This window comes from Neophocaena asiaeorientalis, unplaced genomic scaffold (genome assembly GCF_003031525.2).
Source record: "Neophocaena asiaeorientalis asiaeorientalis breed wild unplaced genomic scaffold, Neophocaena_asiaeorientalis_V1.1 scaffold45, whole genome shotgun sequence".
Lineage (NCBI taxonomy): Eukaryota > Metazoa > Chordata > Mammalia > Artiodactyla > Phocoenidae > Neophocaena > Neophocaena asiaeorientalis.
The window spans coordinates 10,804,779-10,822,243 of NW_020174642.1; the positions used below are offsets into that span (position 1 = coordinate 10,804,779).

The 17,465-nt window shown below is 59.4% G+C and overlaps 1 protein-coding gene across 1 annotated transcript in view; it reads right to left on the reverse strand.

Annotated features, from left to right (window-relative positions):
- Window positions 1–16,039, reverse strand: part of CBS (cystathionine beta-synthase) — a 26,926-nt gene extending 10,887 nt beyond the window's left edge. Inside the window, exons 1-11 of the mRNA XM_024758444.1 lie at window positions 15,945–16,039; window positions 12,140–12,347; window positions 8,834–8,940; window positions 6,776–6,910; window positions 5,330–5,409; window positions 5,116–5,250; window positions 4,506–4,575; window positions 3,151–3,242; window positions 2,260–2,385; window positions 1,514–1,598; window positions 1,081–1,186 (exon numbers count right to left, since the gene is read on the reverse strand). Of these exons, the coding sequence (XP_024614212.1) occupies window positions 1,081–1,186; window positions 1,514–1,598; window positions 2,260–2,385; window positions 3,151–3,242; window positions 4,506–4,575; window positions 5,116–5,250; window positions 5,330–5,409; window positions 6,776–6,910; window positions 8,834–8,940; window positions 12,140–12,339 (1,136 nt within the window). The 5' untranslated portion in view covers window positions 12,340–12,347; window positions 15,945–16,039. The remainder of the gene's footprint in view (window positions 1–1,080; window positions 1,187–1,513; window positions 1,599–2,259; window positions 2,386–3,150; window positions 3,243–4,505; window positions 4,576–5,115; window positions 5,251–5,329; window positions 5,410–6,775; window positions 6,911–8,833; window positions 8,941–12,139; window positions 12,348–15,944) is intronic.
- Between the last annotated feature and the right edge of the window lie 1,426 nt (window positions 16,040–17,465).

The window sequence follows — 17,465 nt, forward strand, 5'->3', positions numbered from 1 at the left end:
GTGGCATGGACATATAAACACTACCAAATGTAAAATAGATAGCTAGTGGGAGGCAGCCACATAGCACAGGGAGATCAGCTCGGTGCTTTGTGACCACCTAGAGGGGTGGGATAGGGAGGGTGGGAGGGAGGGAGACGCAAGAGGGAAGAGATATGGGAACGTATGTACATGTATAACTGATTCACTTTGTGTTACAGCAGAAACTAACACACCATTGTGAAGCACGTATACTCCAATAGAGATGTTAAAAAAAAAGAAAAGGCAGACGAGGACCAAGAAAGTGGGGAGCAGGGAGGACCCACAGCCCCCCAGCCTAGACGTGTGTGCCCGAGACATGATCATTCAGTCACACTCTCGCCATTTCTCTCCCACACACACAGGCAGGAGTGCGCACGCACAGCAGGCCGGCCCAGCCCACGGGGAGATGGCCGTTCTCACGCGCCGTGCGGTGTGAGCGGACGGCCGTGCTCAGGGCAACCTGGCAGTGGACGCCCAGACGTGCCTCACCCCCTGCTGGAACGGGCACCCACCAGGGGCAGCGGAGCTCACCCGAGGTATGTAACCTGCCACTCCTGGGCCAGGGAGGAAGCCCACGGGGCCGTGGGGGAGGTCTCTAGCCCCCTGTGCCCTTGTTCCCGCACAGCAACCCTGGCTCTTTCGGCCGGTGGCCCCAGACGGGCGCCATCGGCCCAGAGGACGGGAACTGGAAGCAGGAGGACGCAAGCTGCCACCTGGGCAGGTGTGCAGATACTCAGCACCACTGGACTCGAAGGGGCCTCGGAGGCCAGCAGGCAGGCGTCGCACAGCCCGTCCCCGGGGCTGCCGAGCCCAGCCTGGGTCTCGCCAGGTTGGGGCTGCGTGTGAGCGTAGCAGCAGAGCCGATGCTCCCTGCAGCGGGGGTTGCCGAGGCGTTCTTAGGGCGGCTGCGTCCTCCTCCGCGTCCCCCGCGGCCTCACAGACCCCCACGCCCCCTCCCTCCTGCTGCCGCGTCTCGGGGAGGCCTGGCGGGCAGCAGAGCCGGCACAGGCGCCTGGGGGGCGGAGTGCGGGCAGCCGAGGGGCCGGAGGGACCGCTCCTTACATGTAGTTCCGCACAGAGTCCGGCAGGATCACCACGCAGCGCTGCTCCTCCCTGAGCTCCTGGGCGGCCTTCACGGCCACCGACATGGCACTGCCGGCACTGCCGCCTGCCGGGAGGGTCGGGGTCAGACCCGCCGGGGGCGGGGGCGTGCGATGCGCGTGTGCGTGCCAGTGCGTGTGCACGCCCCAACACGCTGTGGAGGGGTCCTCGGTGGAGGGACCGGGCTCGGGGTGCTGGGAGGACCCCCGATTCTCACTGTCCACCCACATTCTCCTCGTTACCACCGACTGTCACGACCAAACCCTCCCCGCATAGAACCTCCAAGCCCTGCAGCAGATGGGGTGCAGGTGGGCCGGGCAGCCCCAGAGCGAGGGTGTCCTTCCGGCGCTGGCCCAGCAGCTGGCAGAGGCCGAGTGCCCGGCGCCCCACTCACCGCACAGCAGCCCCTCCTGCGCGATCAGCATGCGCGCGAAGGCGAAGGCATCCTCGTCGTTGCTCTTGAACCACGTGTCCACCACCTGGGGGGCCGAGGGCAGGCGGTCAGGCCGGGCAGCGCCGGGCGCTGGGCAGCGGGGGTGTGGCGGGCGTGGGCACCACCACCCAGGTTGCAACCTCACAGAGGACCTCGGTCCGGGAGGTCGTGACCCTCCAGGGATGCGGCCCAGCCCCTTGTCTGGGATCCAGGACTCGCATCTGCAGACCTAGGTCGCGCCCCACCCCCTCCCCCCGGGTCCAGCGCACCGTGCACGTGGCCAGTAAAACCGCCCAGCAGCCCCGCTGAGGGCCATACTTCTAGTCTAGGTCTCTGACCGAAGCATCCTTTAGGGTCCTTAAAAGGAGCCTTCTCTGGGGTCCTTAGCTCTCCCACGTCGGCCTGCTTCCCCGCTCCAGCCACCCGGCTCCCTCCCCCTGCCGGGGTGGTCTGTGCCACCCGCCACCCCGCAACGGCCTCTGTGTCTGCCCAACAGGGCCGTGGTACACGCTCGCTCGTCAGGTACAGTACCGCGAGTCACCACGTCATGACCCCCGAGACTACTGCCCCGTGCAGCGCGGAGCTCGCGTCTCTGTTCCCGCTCAGCCAGGCGCCCCCCACGCCGCGCCACCCCCCACCCCCACCCCGTGCCCAGCCAGGCAAGGCTGTGGCCTGAGGGCTGGGCTTGTCACTGCTGCCCCGCCTACCGTCCTGTCCAGCACGGTGGGGATGAAGTCGTAGCCGATCCCTTCCACCTCGTAGGCCGTCTGCTCCGTCTGGTTCAGCTCCTCGGGCTCTGCGAGGATGGAGCCTTCGGGGTCCACCCCGATGATCTGCAGAGTGGGCAGCCTTGGGGCTCAAGTCTCACCTGGATGCACCTGGCTGTCATCCGGGCGCGGGCCCCGTTCCCGGACCTCGGGCACGAGGCTCGAAACCCACTAACCCAGGCCCGGGCGCTGGGAGATTGCAAGGTAAATAAATGTCCACCTCAGGGCACTCAAGGGGCAGCACGAGGCTGGGGGAAGTGGCGTCCTGGAAAGCTCCTCCTGCGGGGGGTGCCCGAGGACAGCCCCGAGAGACGCCCCGGGACAGCGGGAGCCTGGGGCGAGGGGGGTGCTAGGACTGACCTCTCCTGGACGGCGGAGAAATGGGCAGAGGGGAAGGGTGTGCTCGGCACCTCCAGCGGGGGTCTCTCTGAGCCCCTCCCCAGGCTCAGGTGCCCCTCCCCTACTCTCAGAGCCCCGGTGGGGCAGCGGTAGGACCTGAACCTGAGAGCTCTCGGCTTCTGGAATGACCCTTGGAGGCCACCCAAATGGACTCTCCCACCCCCAGCTCATCTGGGCGTCCAGGTTGCTGGGTCCTTTATCCCCGGGGCAGGCACAGGTACAACCCCCCCATACAAGATGCAAGGCCGTCTATGCAGAAGTGTCAGACATGGGAACTTCCGGCTCTAAAGCAGAGGCCACTCTGTGGGCCCAAGGCCAAGGAGCCCAACAGTTAAGCCTCCAGCTGCAGTTCAGGCCGTAGGTGGGAAACGCGCACACGTCCAGGCCCACATCTCCTGGGCGGGGCAGGGTGGCGCCCTCGCAGCCCCTCACCTTGCATCCAGGGCACTTCTCCTTCAGCTTCCTGGCGATGCCTGTGATGGTGCCCCCCGTGCCCGCCGACGCCACCAGCATGTCCAGCCTCCCTGACAGGGGAGAAGGCATGTCAGGGAGAACATCCTCAGGCAGGAGCAGCCGACCCCCACTCTTTTTTTTTTTGAAGCATCTTTATTGGAGTATAATTGCTTTACAATGGTGTGTTAGTTTCTGCTCAGCCCTCCACTCTTAATAAGAAGCAAGAAGGTCTTCAACCACAACGAAGGCAAGTTACCAAAAGGGGCAAAAGCAAACCTATTCTCAAATTTAAAGCCTCTCATCACAGTCCTCCATCTTTGAGACACAGTCATGGTAACAGAGCCCCAGGGAGCCCCATTTAAGGCTAAACGCAGCCAGTCCCTGAAATCCCTATTTGTCGTGAATCGTGAACCGTGAACGAGGTGACTTCCTGCAGGAGGTGGGCCCCAGGTGGCTAAGGGCTGAGCCCAGGGAGGCTCTTCACACTTCCTTAAGCTGTTTGGTTCAGACGACGTGGATAAGTGAACTGAATTATCAAAGGGACCAGAATAAACCGCTCAGCTTGGCTCAGACGTTGTCTGGGCTCTCTCAGTGTCCGGTGGCCAGCTCAGGCGCCCGCAGACAAGTCAGCGCGGGCACCCGTGCTGAGGCAGAAAGGCTGTTTTTACCGAATGAGAGGATTCTCACACGTAAGACCTGGGTGAGCAAATGCCTGGACTTTGCTGCCTGGCTCCTGGGCACGGAACGAGGGCACTTAAGCCAACGCTAGGCACCAAACAGGAAGCCAGGGGTGCCGAACCCCTGGCGACTCTTCCCGAAGACCTCTTAGGGAAACAGCCTGTCAGAAAACATCGCAACCCCCTCGGCCTTGGCACCAACTGTGCGGAGAGGTTCCAAGCAGCCTCAAGTCTGTACAGAGTAAGCTAATTGCAGATGTCACCACCCCAGTTCTGCAGATGAGAAAACCCCAGTGTTGAATTCAGTGCCCAGGCTGGGACTTGAGGCCAAGTGCCGTCCAGCAACGTGAAGCCCCAGCTGTGAGCCCAGAACCAGCGTGGGACACCCTTGTGCCCTGCACTCAAGAGCTCCTACAGGTCTGGAGGAAAGACTGCTAGGTAAACAAATACAACCACATGACATGTTTGGTGCTGTAGGAGAGGCACGGGCAAAGTCCAAGAGGGAGGAAACCGCTCTAGAGAAATGTTCTAGAAAGCACTTCACGGAGAGGGGACATCTGAGCTGGGTTTTGAAGGATTAAAAGGAGTTTACGAAGGAGCGGGTAAGTGACTTGTACACTCCCAGTCAAGATGGACAGCAGGGTTAGAAGTATACACCGTCACACTGCTGCAGGATCTCCTCGGCCGTGATGTCGTAGTGAGCGAGAGGGTTGCTGGCATTGCGGTACTGCAAGGAAAGAGAGCAAAGGAGTCGTGCTGAAGTCGAGGCACAGAACCGGCAGCGGCCCCAGGGCACCAGGCAAACAGCTCAGTGCAAAGCCAGAGAGGATGCCGGCAGCTCGGGGAATGGCCCGGGCACCTCAACAGACACCAAGCATGAAAACCAGCTCTCCACAAGATGCGATTTCTGAATTAACCCAGACGTGGAGTGAGTGACAAAGAAGAGCTTCCAGTCAAAAGGTCTGCATGTATTTTATGCCTGTAGAGAGCTTCCCGGGTCCTCTGCAAAGGGCGTTCCAGCGCACTGAGCTGAGCCCTCGAAGCCGGCACACAGACAGCACTGCCAAAGGCTTGGCCGACCCTGCCGGCCACACACTGGGCTGGGAGAGGCCAGTGACCGCGTCCCAGTGCGTCGGTCCCTCTGCAGCCTCTGCTCCTGCTGCGGACGTGACACCACCCCCAAGCCCCCGGCGGACATCCCCCAGGGAAGGCCCCACTTGGTCCCAAGCCTCTGGGCACACAGTCGCCCCCAGGGCCCGGCCCTCACCTGGTCCAGGATGTGAGAATTGGGGATCTCGTTCCTCAGCCTCCAGGCCACGCCCACATGTGACTCAGGGGAGTCGAATCTGGCGTTGGTGGGTGTCCTCACGATCTCGGCCCCCAGGGCACGCAGGACGTCCACCTGCAGAGGTACGTGGTGGCCTTCACCTCCCCACCGGGCCTTCAGCGCAGGGGCAGGGGCCGGGGAGATGCCCGCCTACCTTCTCAGTACTCATCTTCTCTGGCATCACGATGATGCAATGGTAGCCCTTCACCGCGGCAGCCAGGGCCAGCCCGATCCCTGGGGACAGCACATGCAGTGAGAGGGGGCCACGGTGCCCCCGAGACCCCGCTTCCAGCCCCAAAGGCCCAGGGGAGAGGGCGCTGCAAAAATGCCCTACATCATCCCCTTCTGCCCTCAAATGAGGGGATAAGAGGAGAATGTGGAGGCAGAGATAAAAAGGCAAGTGTGCCCAGAGAAAAAAGCAGGCTGCCCACCATGAACCCCAATTCCTCCAGCTCTTACTAGGCGCCTGGGAGGTGACAATAGCAGCAGACGTTGTGGAGCCCGCGTGTTCCCGTCCCCAGCCCCACCACGGGGCCGGGGCACAGGCCCGGGCCGGACGCCTCCTCCCTGGTTCCAAAGGGGTCGGGGCCGCTGCCCAGGGCTGAGGGGAGGGGCCACCCCAGTTAGTCTGAAGACAGAACACGGAGCCAGAGAGGAGGGTTCTGGAGCCTCAAGATCTCCTGGAGTTTGCCCCACTCGGCTTCGGACCTGCTTGGGACCCACGACCCCTTTCTGGGTTTGGATGGGAATGTCTGTCCTGTGCCTGGCCTGCCACTGTGCTTTGGAAACACATAAATCGTCCGGTTTGAAGGTTCGCAGCCGGAGGGGAATTTTGCTTCAGGAGGAATCGAGCCTCAGGTCTCATCCACCTCTGATTTAGGTGATCCTTAGATGAGACTTAACGTCGGTGCTGGAATGGGTTCAGACTTTGGGGGGCTGTTGGGAGGGGGGTGAATATACTTTGCATTCGAGAAGGACATGAATTCTGGGGGCCAGAGGGTGGAGTGTTACGGACTCAACTGTGTCCCTCCAAAATTCATCTGTTGAAGTCCTACCCTGCAACCCCCCTCAGAATGTGACTCTAACTGGAGATGGGTCTTTGAAGAGGAGATTAGGGTTAAACGAGGTCATATGGGTGGGCCCTAACCCTGTATGTCTGGTGTCCTCATAAGAAGAGATCAGCACACAGACACACACAGAGGGATGCACGTGAGGACACAGGGAGAAGATGCCCAGGAGAGAGGCCTCAGGAGGAACCAGCCCTGTTGACACCTGATGTCAGTTGTCCAGCCTTCAGACTGCGAGATAATAAGTGTCTGTTGATTAAGCCGCCTAGGCTGTGGGATTTATTACCGCAGCCAAAGGAAACCAGGACAGATTTTTACTACAAGGTGTAGTTGCCCACATAACAGACTCCAACATCACCAATGCAGCTGGGACGGCAAGATATCAGAGAAAGCTGGGCTCAGCCACACACCTGCACACAGGCGTCAGGTGCCGAGCAAAGTGCGTGGATGGAAGGGAAGGGCCAGCCGGACAGACCAGCGCGTGCAGCCCTGGGTCACCCGGGCCGGGAGCTCTGGCCCGTGGCAGCGCCCACCTGTGTTCCCCGACGTCGGCTCGATGATGGTGTCCCCAGGCTTCAGGGTCCCCTCGCGCTCAGCATCCTCAATCATTCGCAGGCTGATGCGGTCCTTCACGCTCCCGCCCGCGTTGAAGAACTCACACTTGGCCACTGGAGCCAGAGACGCATCATGAGAGAGGAAGAGGACCCTGATGCTAAGGGATGCCTGCCGTGCCGTCCCCTCCCCAGCACCCGATACGCCCAGGATGCAGGGACAAGCTTCAGTGGTCCTGAAAATCATCGCCTTTCCATTGTCACCTCCCACACCTGACGTGGGTGAGGGTGCTTGCCCACGGGAGCTTCTGGCACCTGCCCGTCCCACCCCCCATGGACCACGTGGCAACTCCAAGTGCATGAGACAGAGCAGCCTGAGGAGCCCCCCCCAACTGGATGGATGGAGCAGAGCCACCCCCGTGACGCAGCACAGTCCCGAAGAGACTTGCTGGGTGTGCAGGGGGCGGCCGACTGGAGCCCAGGCTTAAATCAGGGCAGACAGCCCCGCCGTACCCAGCGGATCACGACAGACGACCTGATGTCCTGAAGCCACAGCTCGCCCGTCACACCCCCAGACCAGGACCCACACACCTTGCACACCCGCCATCTTCCCCACCTAGCAGATACGACGCCCTCTCCTGTGCCTAAGCCTCTGCTTCTGCTCTTCTTTCCTTGGGGGAGGACTCCCTCCCACCTCTCAAAAACATGCAGTGTTCGTAAAAGGGGGAGAGATGGCACCAAATGTGATTGAAGGACCAGGCCGGCCTGCAGCACCCACAAAACAAGCTCCTCCTGCTTTGTCCTGGTTTCTGAAATCCACAAGACCCAGAGAGGCCCCTGCCGGGACAGTGAAGGAGGGGCTCTTGAATGTCTGACCGCTGAGGAGCCCTGCACCCCAGACTCTTGTAGGTCACACACTTGAATTACTTGTTAGAAAATTCTAATGAGCCCATGGGAAAGCCAACAGAGACGCAGGGATTCAAGCTGATCAGCCGTGGGCAAGCCAAGTAACCAACCGGAGGCTCGGTTTTTCCATCTGTAAAATGGACACAGTAAAACCTACTTCAGGGGCTCCTGCCAAGTTGAAGTGCATGCAGCAGGCCCATGCCTACGGGGTACTAGTTACTGGTCTCTGTTATCTGACGGAGGAGCACAGAGCAGACGATAGCTCTCCTGGGTTGTTCTGATACACCCCCAGCAGCGCCTGGGAGTGCGTACTGCTTGTTGCTTATGAGAGAATTCTTCACCAGAGGCGTGCGCGGGAAGCCTCTGATGGTGATGCCTCTGGGGTGAATCGACCACGTGGCCTCGGTCCCTCCCCTAGGAGGTGTTGACCCCCAAGGACCCCCACGCTCTCCCCTCCCCAGCTCTCTCTGCCCCAGCAGCACCAGGCCTGGTCCGCCCCAGGGCCTCTGCACCTGTCACTTCCTCTGGGACAAGGCTGACATCTACCTGGGCTCCGAGCTGGGAGAACAGTGGAGGTGAAGAAAGCCCCCCACCCTCTTGTGTTCCTGGAAACAGCCTCCTGCAAAGAAGTCCCTTCTCCATAGGACTTGGATAAGACTCTCGGGTGATCCCCATGTGTACCAGACACAGCTCCCAAATCCCCACTCTGTGTCTCCTAAGTGAGACGCGAACTGTCTGTCTGAGCACCGGGGCAGCCAGTTCCTGCCCGGCTGATGGCTGAGACCCTCATCACAAAAACCGCCCCGGCTCTCAGGTCAGCCCACCCCACCCACGGCATGGCTGCCCCTCCCTACGAGAGTCCGAGACAGACCGGCGCCGCTCTGCTCCTGCAGCTGCCGGCTTAGAGCACCGCCTTCCCGGCTCGGGTTCTGCCCCCAACATCTGCCCGGACACGCTTCCCTCCACAATCCAGGCCTCGGCTCACAGGCCGCGGCCTCCCTTACACCGACTCCGGCGAGGGCTTTCTCACCCTCTCCCGACCTCACCTGACGTGGTCAAACACCCCTCCCGCAGGGTGTGAGGGCCCCCCCGCGCCCCCGGCCTGCGAGCCGCGCGCAGGAAGCCGGCACTCACGGAGCTCACACTTCAGGCCGAAGTTCCTCCCAATCTTGTTAAGCCTCACCATCGGGGTGTCCCCGATCTTCTTCAGGATGTCCGGCAGGATTTTGGGAGATTTCTCCCTGAAACAGAGGAGTCCACGATTACTCAGAAAAACAAAATGGTACCAGCCTTGGCAGGCCAGCACATTCTTTTAAATAAATCGAGAAGTAAAGCAAAGAATTGCCTTTCATGAGGAACCGGGTGGCAAGTACACAAATCCACATTTGCTAAAAGGTCACACACATACGCACGGGCAAGTACACCTCAGAACCTATGAAAACGAACGCAGTTTAGTGAACAACTGCACCAATGTTTCCGGGCTTTGAAAACTCACTGTGGTAACAGACGGTATCAGTGGGCAGGTGGGCGAACGTCCCCACGACCTCTCGGTATGATTTTTGCAACTTCATTTGAGTGTTATTTCCAAATAAAAAAGTTAAAACAAACAAACACTGATTTCAAAACATCACGTCCTGGTCCACCTTTTTAGGTTTGTTTTTTTTTTTTGGCATATGGGATCAAACCCGCGCCCCCTGCACTGGAAGGTGGAGTCATAGCCACTGGACCACCAGGGAAGTCCCGATCTTTTTAGGTTTCTGATCTTCAGTTCATCTCCTCTCTCAGCACCTGCCTCCTGGGATACCTCCCTTCCTTTTCTTGGATGAAAAAACTGGTGGGGACCGCTGGACAGAGACCCCCTCAGATGGTCTGGCCACCGGGCAGTGACAGTGACTGCAAAGAGCCCACCCACGCACCTGGCATCACTCAGAGTGTCTGGCACAGGTGGCAGGAAGCCTGATACTCAGACCAAAGAACAAAGGCCTCTGGCGGGTCATCTCTTGTCCTTGGGGCTAAGGTCAGGCGAATTCCCAGGTGGGCCTCCAGGCTCAGAACGGGATTCGCTTCTCATGGACCAACTGTCCCCCTTCACATTCGAGTGACTGCCCCCCCCTCCCCAGTGGTTCTTCCAGCTGAGCAGCCGGTGACAGGTGACAGGAAGGTGTGGGACAGCTCAGCCGCTGCTCAGCTGTGCACGCTGTGATACCTGCATTTCCTGAGTGGCCCCCACGATGTTGCCTCCACCCTCATCCTCAGGGACCGACTATTCATCCCGGAATATGCAAAACTGACGTGAGTTCCAAGAAACTCAATGGCTTCCTACACCCTGGATTTCTCAGGTGCCATCCCCACGGCTCTCACGCTTGCGTGAGCCGCGGTCCCCACTGCAGGGACCCATTAACCATGTAGATTCCTCCCCGCTCCCAAGGTGGTGATCCACAGCTCGCCGGGAATGCCGCCTTCCGCCCCGGGGCCCACACAGGCAGCAACATGGCCTGGCTGGAGCCCAGCTGCACCCTCCAAGGTGGCACGGATGCCCCAAGCCCCGCCAGAGGCAGGCTTGGCCAAGAGAGGTGCGGAAGTTGGGGTGAGGGGAGAGCCGGGGCGGGGGCAAAGGGCTCCTGACCCCAGACTTGGAGGGAGACCAGGTTCTAGGGGCGACCTCGGGGTTGACTTATTAACTAGTTAAAGCCAAGGCAGGAGGGGTAAACACCTGGGAAGGACTGGAGGGCAGCTGAGTCATCCACCCCCAGCAAAGGTTGTAGCAGCCTGAGAACCGGGAGGCCCAGCCCGCCCCTGCGGAGAACTCAGGGCTCCTGACTCAGCACCAGGGCCGGGGTTGGGGGTGGGGGTGGGGGGAAGAAAATCACCTGGGAAGCTTGCCTGAGGTGATTGGGCCAGGCCTGGGGAGGGAATTTAACACCTTATCTCAGCTGCTTTCCCTGTGACAGCCCAGGAGGCTTCTGGGAGCAGAGCCCTACAGCCCCCTGGAATAACCTGAAACCCCCTCGCCTGGCAGGGCGCCTGGCTCTGCTTCCCCTCCGCAGCCCCTCCCCTCCCTCTGCTGCTCCCATTCTGTTCCTCGTTCTAAGCCCACCCTACCTGGGAACCGTCTGGAACCCCTTCCCCGGATACCCACAGGGCTGGCACCTCCTGCCCATCCAGGTACCGGCTCTGAGGTCTCCCCAGGCCACACGGCCACATCACCTGTCTCATCACCCCTGTGCTCTCACCACCGGGATCGCCTAGGCTGCCTCGTCCAGGGACCCGGGTCCAGCGTCCTGACAGCGGGTGAGCCCCAGAGCCTCAGGCCCGGGCCCAGCTCCTCATAACCTGAACTGGGACAAGCAGTTTCACGATGGGACAGCAACCCCGCCAGGGCGTTTTAGGAGGGTCAGGCCACCACGTGAAGTGCAGGTGTGATGCTAGGTTGCAGCCTGGATAGGATGGTGTCCCAGCCACCCCAGGCCCAGTGAGAAGCTCACGGAGCCATTTCACCCTCTGCTTTGTTCTGGAAGCAGGGGCTCACGCCCTATGGCCGGCGGCCAACTTGGCCTCCTGAGCTCCCAGAATCGAGGTATGTTTAACGCCGAAAGCTTCTGGGTTTGTAAATGTTACTTCGGTCCATTGGCCCCAGTGAGGAGAGCACCCCTCCCCCTAAAAAAAAATTGAATGGAAAATCAATAATCATAAACGTTGGTACAGCAGTGTATGAAGGATAAGAGCCAAACATCCGAAAGGCATGTTCCTCCGACTCCCTTGTCACACTTCTGGGAGATAACACTAAGGAAACAGAGATGATCCTAAGGTTTAGTGAACTCAGTTCGAGTTTCACGATGGGTCAGGGAGTTTTGCCTTTTTTTTCCCCGGTTGATCTGACGGTGCACTAGAACAGGGCACACATATAGCAGGTGCTGTGACGAGATGAACTGCATTTCCACTGCAGTTATTCACAAGGAGATCATTGCAGACACATGAATACCCAAGAGAGGGCTTAAAGTCGTGGTTTATTCATCCAACAGTCTCAGTCCAACCACAAAGACCCCACTACAGAAAAGTATTTCACAGCCTGGAGTTAAGCAGAGAAGGGCAGGCATGATCCTAATTACAAGAGTGTGCAACCGGACGGATCTGGATCAGAAACCTCCCCCCTACCTGTCACTCAGAGCGTGGGACCTGGGCACATCCCTTTATTTACTGAGCATCTGCTCTTGGGAGGCACTGAACTAGGTGCTGCGCTACAGCACAAACGAGCCTTGGCCTCTCTGAGCCTTGGGGGACTCAGCTATAAAATACCTCCCACCTCAGCTCACCATCCATCCAGAGTGACTGCAAGGGACGGGGGTGGTGGGGTGGTGGTTCACACCCCAGGTCCCTGTGGCTACCTGGCTTCAGGTAACAAACGCTTCCCCCCATCTTATGGTCATAAAGGGGACTCACAGAGCAGTGTGGTGATGTGGAGAGTTGGTGGCAGGTCTGCCCAGCTGCCAGGAGCACCTGCTCGGGGCATCGGGACGGATCCACAGGACCTCTTTGTCTCCCGGAGGCTCCTTTTCCAGGCTTCCTTTCCCCAGGTGTGCCCCTGAGAGGTGGGGGCACCCTGCAGCCCTCTCTTCTGCTTGGGGTGTCTCAGAAGGCATGGTGGGATCTGTCAAAGGCAAGGGGAAGAGATGCCGTCAGTTCGGGCAGTTTCCAAACACCTGCAGAAGGGCCTGCTTCTCTGTTGCCTGTCCTGGGAACCCTGCGCGCCCAGCCCCCTCTGGGCGTGGAGCTCCATTCACTCAAGTAGCTCGGCAGGAAAAGGCATAACTACGCAGGCACCAGCTGCTGTGGACAACAGCTGGACAGCTTCTCAAAGGGTTAAGCATACAACTACCGTGTGACCCGGCAATCCCACCCCTACGCGTATAGCCAAAAACAATGGAAACATACAGTATGTGCCCACCGCATTCCTAACGGCACTATTCACGATAGCAAAAACCTGGAAACAAACCAAGTGTCTGGTCAGCGGATGAATGTATAAACAGAATGTGGTTTACCCATACAGTGGAAGAGTATTTGGCCATGAAAAAACAATGAAGTTTTAAAATCTTCTCAACATGTGAGCGCACGCACACACACACAGACACACGCACACAGCAACTATGTAGGGGTGATGAATGTCATTCATTTTGATAGCTTGACTGTGCTGCCTTTTCGTAACGTATACATAAACCAAAACATCACGTTGTACACCTTAAATATACACATGACCTTTATATATCAAAGATATCTCAATAAAGTTGTTTGAAAAAGACTACATTTAGGGACTCCCCTGGTGGTCCAGGGGTTAAGACTCCGCGCTTCCAATGCAGGGGGCCCAGCTTCGATACCTGGTCAGGGAACGAGATCCCGCATTCCATAGTGAAGATCCCGCATGCTGCAACTAAGACCCGGAGCAGACAAAGAAATAAATATATATATTTTAAAAGACTACATTTATATGATGGAAATAACAAGAGGAAGATGAAGAGGTCAATACATATATTTTTACCCTAAAAAAGAAGGAATGAAACATTCTGCGAAGTCAAATAAGCCAGAAGAATATTGCGTGACTCTACCTATATGAGGTAGCTAGAATAGGCAAATCAGAGAGACGTGAAGTGGAACAGAGATTCCCAGGGGCAGCGGGAGGGGAGTCCCTGTTTAATGGGTACAGAGTTATGAGGAAGAAGTCTGGGGTACAGATAATAGTGATGGTTGCACAACACTGTGAATGTGTGTATTGCTACTGAATTTGCACACTTATGAATACACAGTGTATTACATGTATTTTATCAATTAAAAATCTCATGGAACCTTAAAATAGATGACAGAAAGAAAGAAAGGAAAGGGAATGGGCACACTCAAAGAAGAGGCGGCAGCCCCGCCCAGCTCCTTCTGGTGACAATGAGCAAACGCCCACCTCTCAGGACTGAGCTCAGCCGCTCGGCTGCCGCCCTGTGATTTCCCACACGGAACAGAGGACCGGTCCACGGCCGGCGCGGAGCCATCACTCACCAGGCTGATGACCGAACACTCACCACGGCTCCAACTCCGTAAGGAGCAGTGAAAACTAAATGGAATGAGGTGTCTTGGATGGAATCCCAGAACAGAAAAGGGTATTAGGGGAAACTAAGGAAATCTGAATAAGTAGGGACTTTAGTTAACCATAATGTTCATTAATTGTAAAAATCGTAAGATGGTAATAATAGGGGGAACCGTGAGTGTGAGGGGGGAGGTACGTGAGAACTCTGCTCTCTTCTCAACTTTCCTGTAAACCTAAAGCTCCCCCCACCCCAAGTCTCTGGAGCCCTGTAGGTCTGGAAGGTCCCTGCGAGGAGCTCAAGGTAGGGGATGTGGCTCGGGGTGACCTCTGAGTGCAGCCCTCACCACTCCTCCAGCCCCCAGCCTTGCCCCTCTGCTCCCCAGGACATTTCGGCAGGCAGTTTGCTGTGAAAAGGTTCGGTGGCCCAGGCGGAACTGGGCTGGAGGTGCACATGGAGGCTCGTGGACCCGCTGGATTTCTCCTCGGGAGCGGCCCCATCTGGGTACCGCCACCATCAACAAGGGCAGAGGCCGCCCCAGCTGGTTCCCTGTCCCCCAGCGCAGGGCCAGGTGCAGACCAGCGCCCAGCAGGTCGCCCCAGATGCCCAGGCCGGAGCCTGAGCGCAGGGGAAGCGGAGACCCCCACTTGGCAACCACATCCGTTTCAAATCCACGAGGCCCGCGGCGCACGGCTTTCCGGGAGAAACCAGCCTCCCAGCCGATCTGCCCCCAAACGTGCCTAGAGCAGAGGTTCCTTCAAGTCTTTGGATCAGCAAGTACTTTTTCAGGCGTTCAGTTCCCCTCGTGAAACCACGGAGGGACGTCCCGCGTCCTTCTTCCACCTTTCAAAAAGCCCCCGTGGTAAGCGGAACACTGCCTTCGCTCCGCGGTGCGCCCGCGGGTAGGTGGTTCTTCCGTCGTGCAGAAGCGCCCCTGTCGTAGACCTCTCTCCCCATCAGAGGCCGACAGGCCGGCAGCCCCCTGGCCAGGACACCCCGCAGACCGGCCACGCAGACGCAGGCAGCCCTGCGCCTCCTATGTGGCGACTTGCCTCGCCTGTAGCGACCTCCCGAAAGGTAAGGGGCTGCTGGGAACTCAAATCGAGACCGACAGAGCCTCCGTGGAACCCACAGGCACTCGGCGGGACCCTCGCTGGGCGACCCGGGTTCGAACCCGCGGATTCAGTCCAGCGCAGCCCGTCTCAGCTCCCAGCGGCCACAGCTCCCCGCGGGCACAGCGCCCAGCGCGCCGACGCACGTGCGTGCTGGGAAGGCGGGCTCCCCTGGCGCGGTCCTGCTGGCTCCTGCCGCACCCCAAACCCCAAGACCCTCTTGGGGTCACGCCCCCCGCGCCCCCCAGCGCCCTGCACGCGCGCACCAGTCGGCCCAAGGGGGCCAGTTAGGGCCAAGGGTGCGGAAGGTAGTAAACTCCCGTTTCAAAGAGAGACTTTTCAGGCGGGTAATTGAGACGCTACAGAGGATCTGGAGACCGCCCGGTCACCTGGCCTTTGGGAGGGGCTTTTGGGGATACCGTTTGAGATAAACACCCCCAGGTAACTCTTGGGAGGCTAAGTTTTGCGCTCCCGCTCCTTCCCCACTACCCCTCCCCATTCTCCAGCTCAGCCATCCGCCTAGCCTAGGGCTCGAAGTGAGGGTCTCAGGGCACCCTCCCCCATCCCCTTAGTACGTGCTGGAGGCAGGGCCCTGTTTGCCCTGCGCGCCCTGCGCTCCCTCCCACCGCGGGCAGCCACCTCCCGTGCAGCCTACGCAACTACACCAATATTTTACACCCCGCTCCCCCCCGCCCACTCCACAGAACTGGCAGAAAAGAGCAATTTTCGAGACAACAATTTCCCATCCAAAATGCAGCGAAAAATCAATGATGGCACCATTAGAGCGCATCTTCCGAAAGTCTCAGCTCGACGCCCCCCGGCTCGCGCCCCCTGCCGTCCCCTCCGCAGCCGCAGGAGTTGGAGTGGAGGCCCTGGGCCACGTGGGCGCGGAACCCCCAGCTTCAAGACAGTCTGGACTCGCGATAAGGGGAGGGTCCTGGACGCGGGGGGCAGATGTGGATGATGCAACGCCGGCCCAGCGGTTGCCGAGGCGGGGACCCCATCCCAGACCCCGGCCAGATCCCTCCGCCTAGGGGTGGGGCGAGTCACGGTCCGGCAAGTGCTCACCTGGACCGAGACCGGGAAAAAGCGGCGGGCTGGGCGCCTCCGGGAGCGGCGAGCGGTGACCCGGAAAGCGCGACCCCGTGGCTGGGTGGCACCCCGGGGACCGGGCGGCCAGAGTGGAAGGAAGGCGATTGGCCGAGAGGAAGGGGCGGGGTCCGGCTTCCGGCCAATCCCGAGTTGCGGATACACCCCCATCACCTACTCTCTTTTGACGCAGCCGTGGGCCGGTGGCCTCTGTCCCCTCTTCTCCCCTCACTCCCGGGACCCCAGCACGCTCCGCCTACCCCTACGCTCTCCCCACCTCCCGCCCCGGGACCCCAACCAGAACCCCGCATCCAGGGGTGTGCGAACACTCTGTACCCAATGTCCCGATTCTGGTTTACTTGGGTAAATCCTTGCTTTGCGGGAGTGTAATAAATAAATATTGATTGATGAGTTAAAAACGTGCGGTCTGGAGAGAAGAAGGACTTGGAAGGCCCTGAGGATGAGCCTCAGCACGCATCCCGCCTGCTGGGTCCCCTCACGCTGGCCCGGTCCCGCGACCACCGGACACGGTTCTGTCTGGTCGCGGGACCCCAGGGGGCTGAAAGCTGCGGGCGGACCCAGCGCGCACAGTAGGCGCTCTGCACCTGGGCTTCGGATCCATCACGGCGGGTTTGTCCCGACTTATTTCCTGCCCCTCACGGTCCAAGGGCCCAGCATACACAGTGCTTCGCCGGCCGAGCCCCTCTGTCTGCCCAGCCCGGTGACCGCTCCCATCAGGGAGGGAACCTGAGCGCACGTGGACATGGCCAGAAGCCACAAAGCCGCTGGGAGCCGGGCTGCCGGCAGGCTCTCACGGGCGCCAAAGGCGCCAAAGGCTGACGGCCAGGATGGCCCTGGTCGCTGGGAAGGCGACCGCTAATAACAATATTCCAGACTGGGTGCTCTCGACTTTTAAAGAGCCTGCCTGCCTCTTGAGGTTCCGAGCTGAATGGAGAATCCCTGACCCTTGAGTTTCTCCTGCACCGTAGTGACTAAGTGAAAGGCGGAGCCGCCAGGCTTGGGCAGACATACAGGATGGAGTTACTTGGCCCAGCACCCAACTGTTTAGTGCGCTGGCCACGTGCCCGCATTGCTCCCAGCACTGCATGGGAAACAGAGCAAGCTGAGACAAATGGCCTCTGCGCCTGTGGGGTTGCTGTTCTAGGGGAGGGGGCTCAACAGACATCACTTCATAAAAAACTTCCACTAATGAGACTGATAATAAAGAATGATACAGCGGGGAATGGAGAAAGACAGGAGCGGCAGAGTCCCAGATCTTGTGGTCAGAAGTCTCTGTGGACAGGTGACCCTTGAGCAGAGAGCTCAGGCACCACATCTTGTCCTGGAGAAGGATGTCCCCGGCTGAAGTTAGCCAGTGCAAAGGCCTGGGGCAGGAAGAAAGCAGGGTGTCCGGGGAAGCAGGGAAGGTCACTGTGGCCAGAGCGGAAGCAGGTGCGGTCAGAGGTGGGAGGGGAGGCGGAGTCCAGGCCACGATCTGGA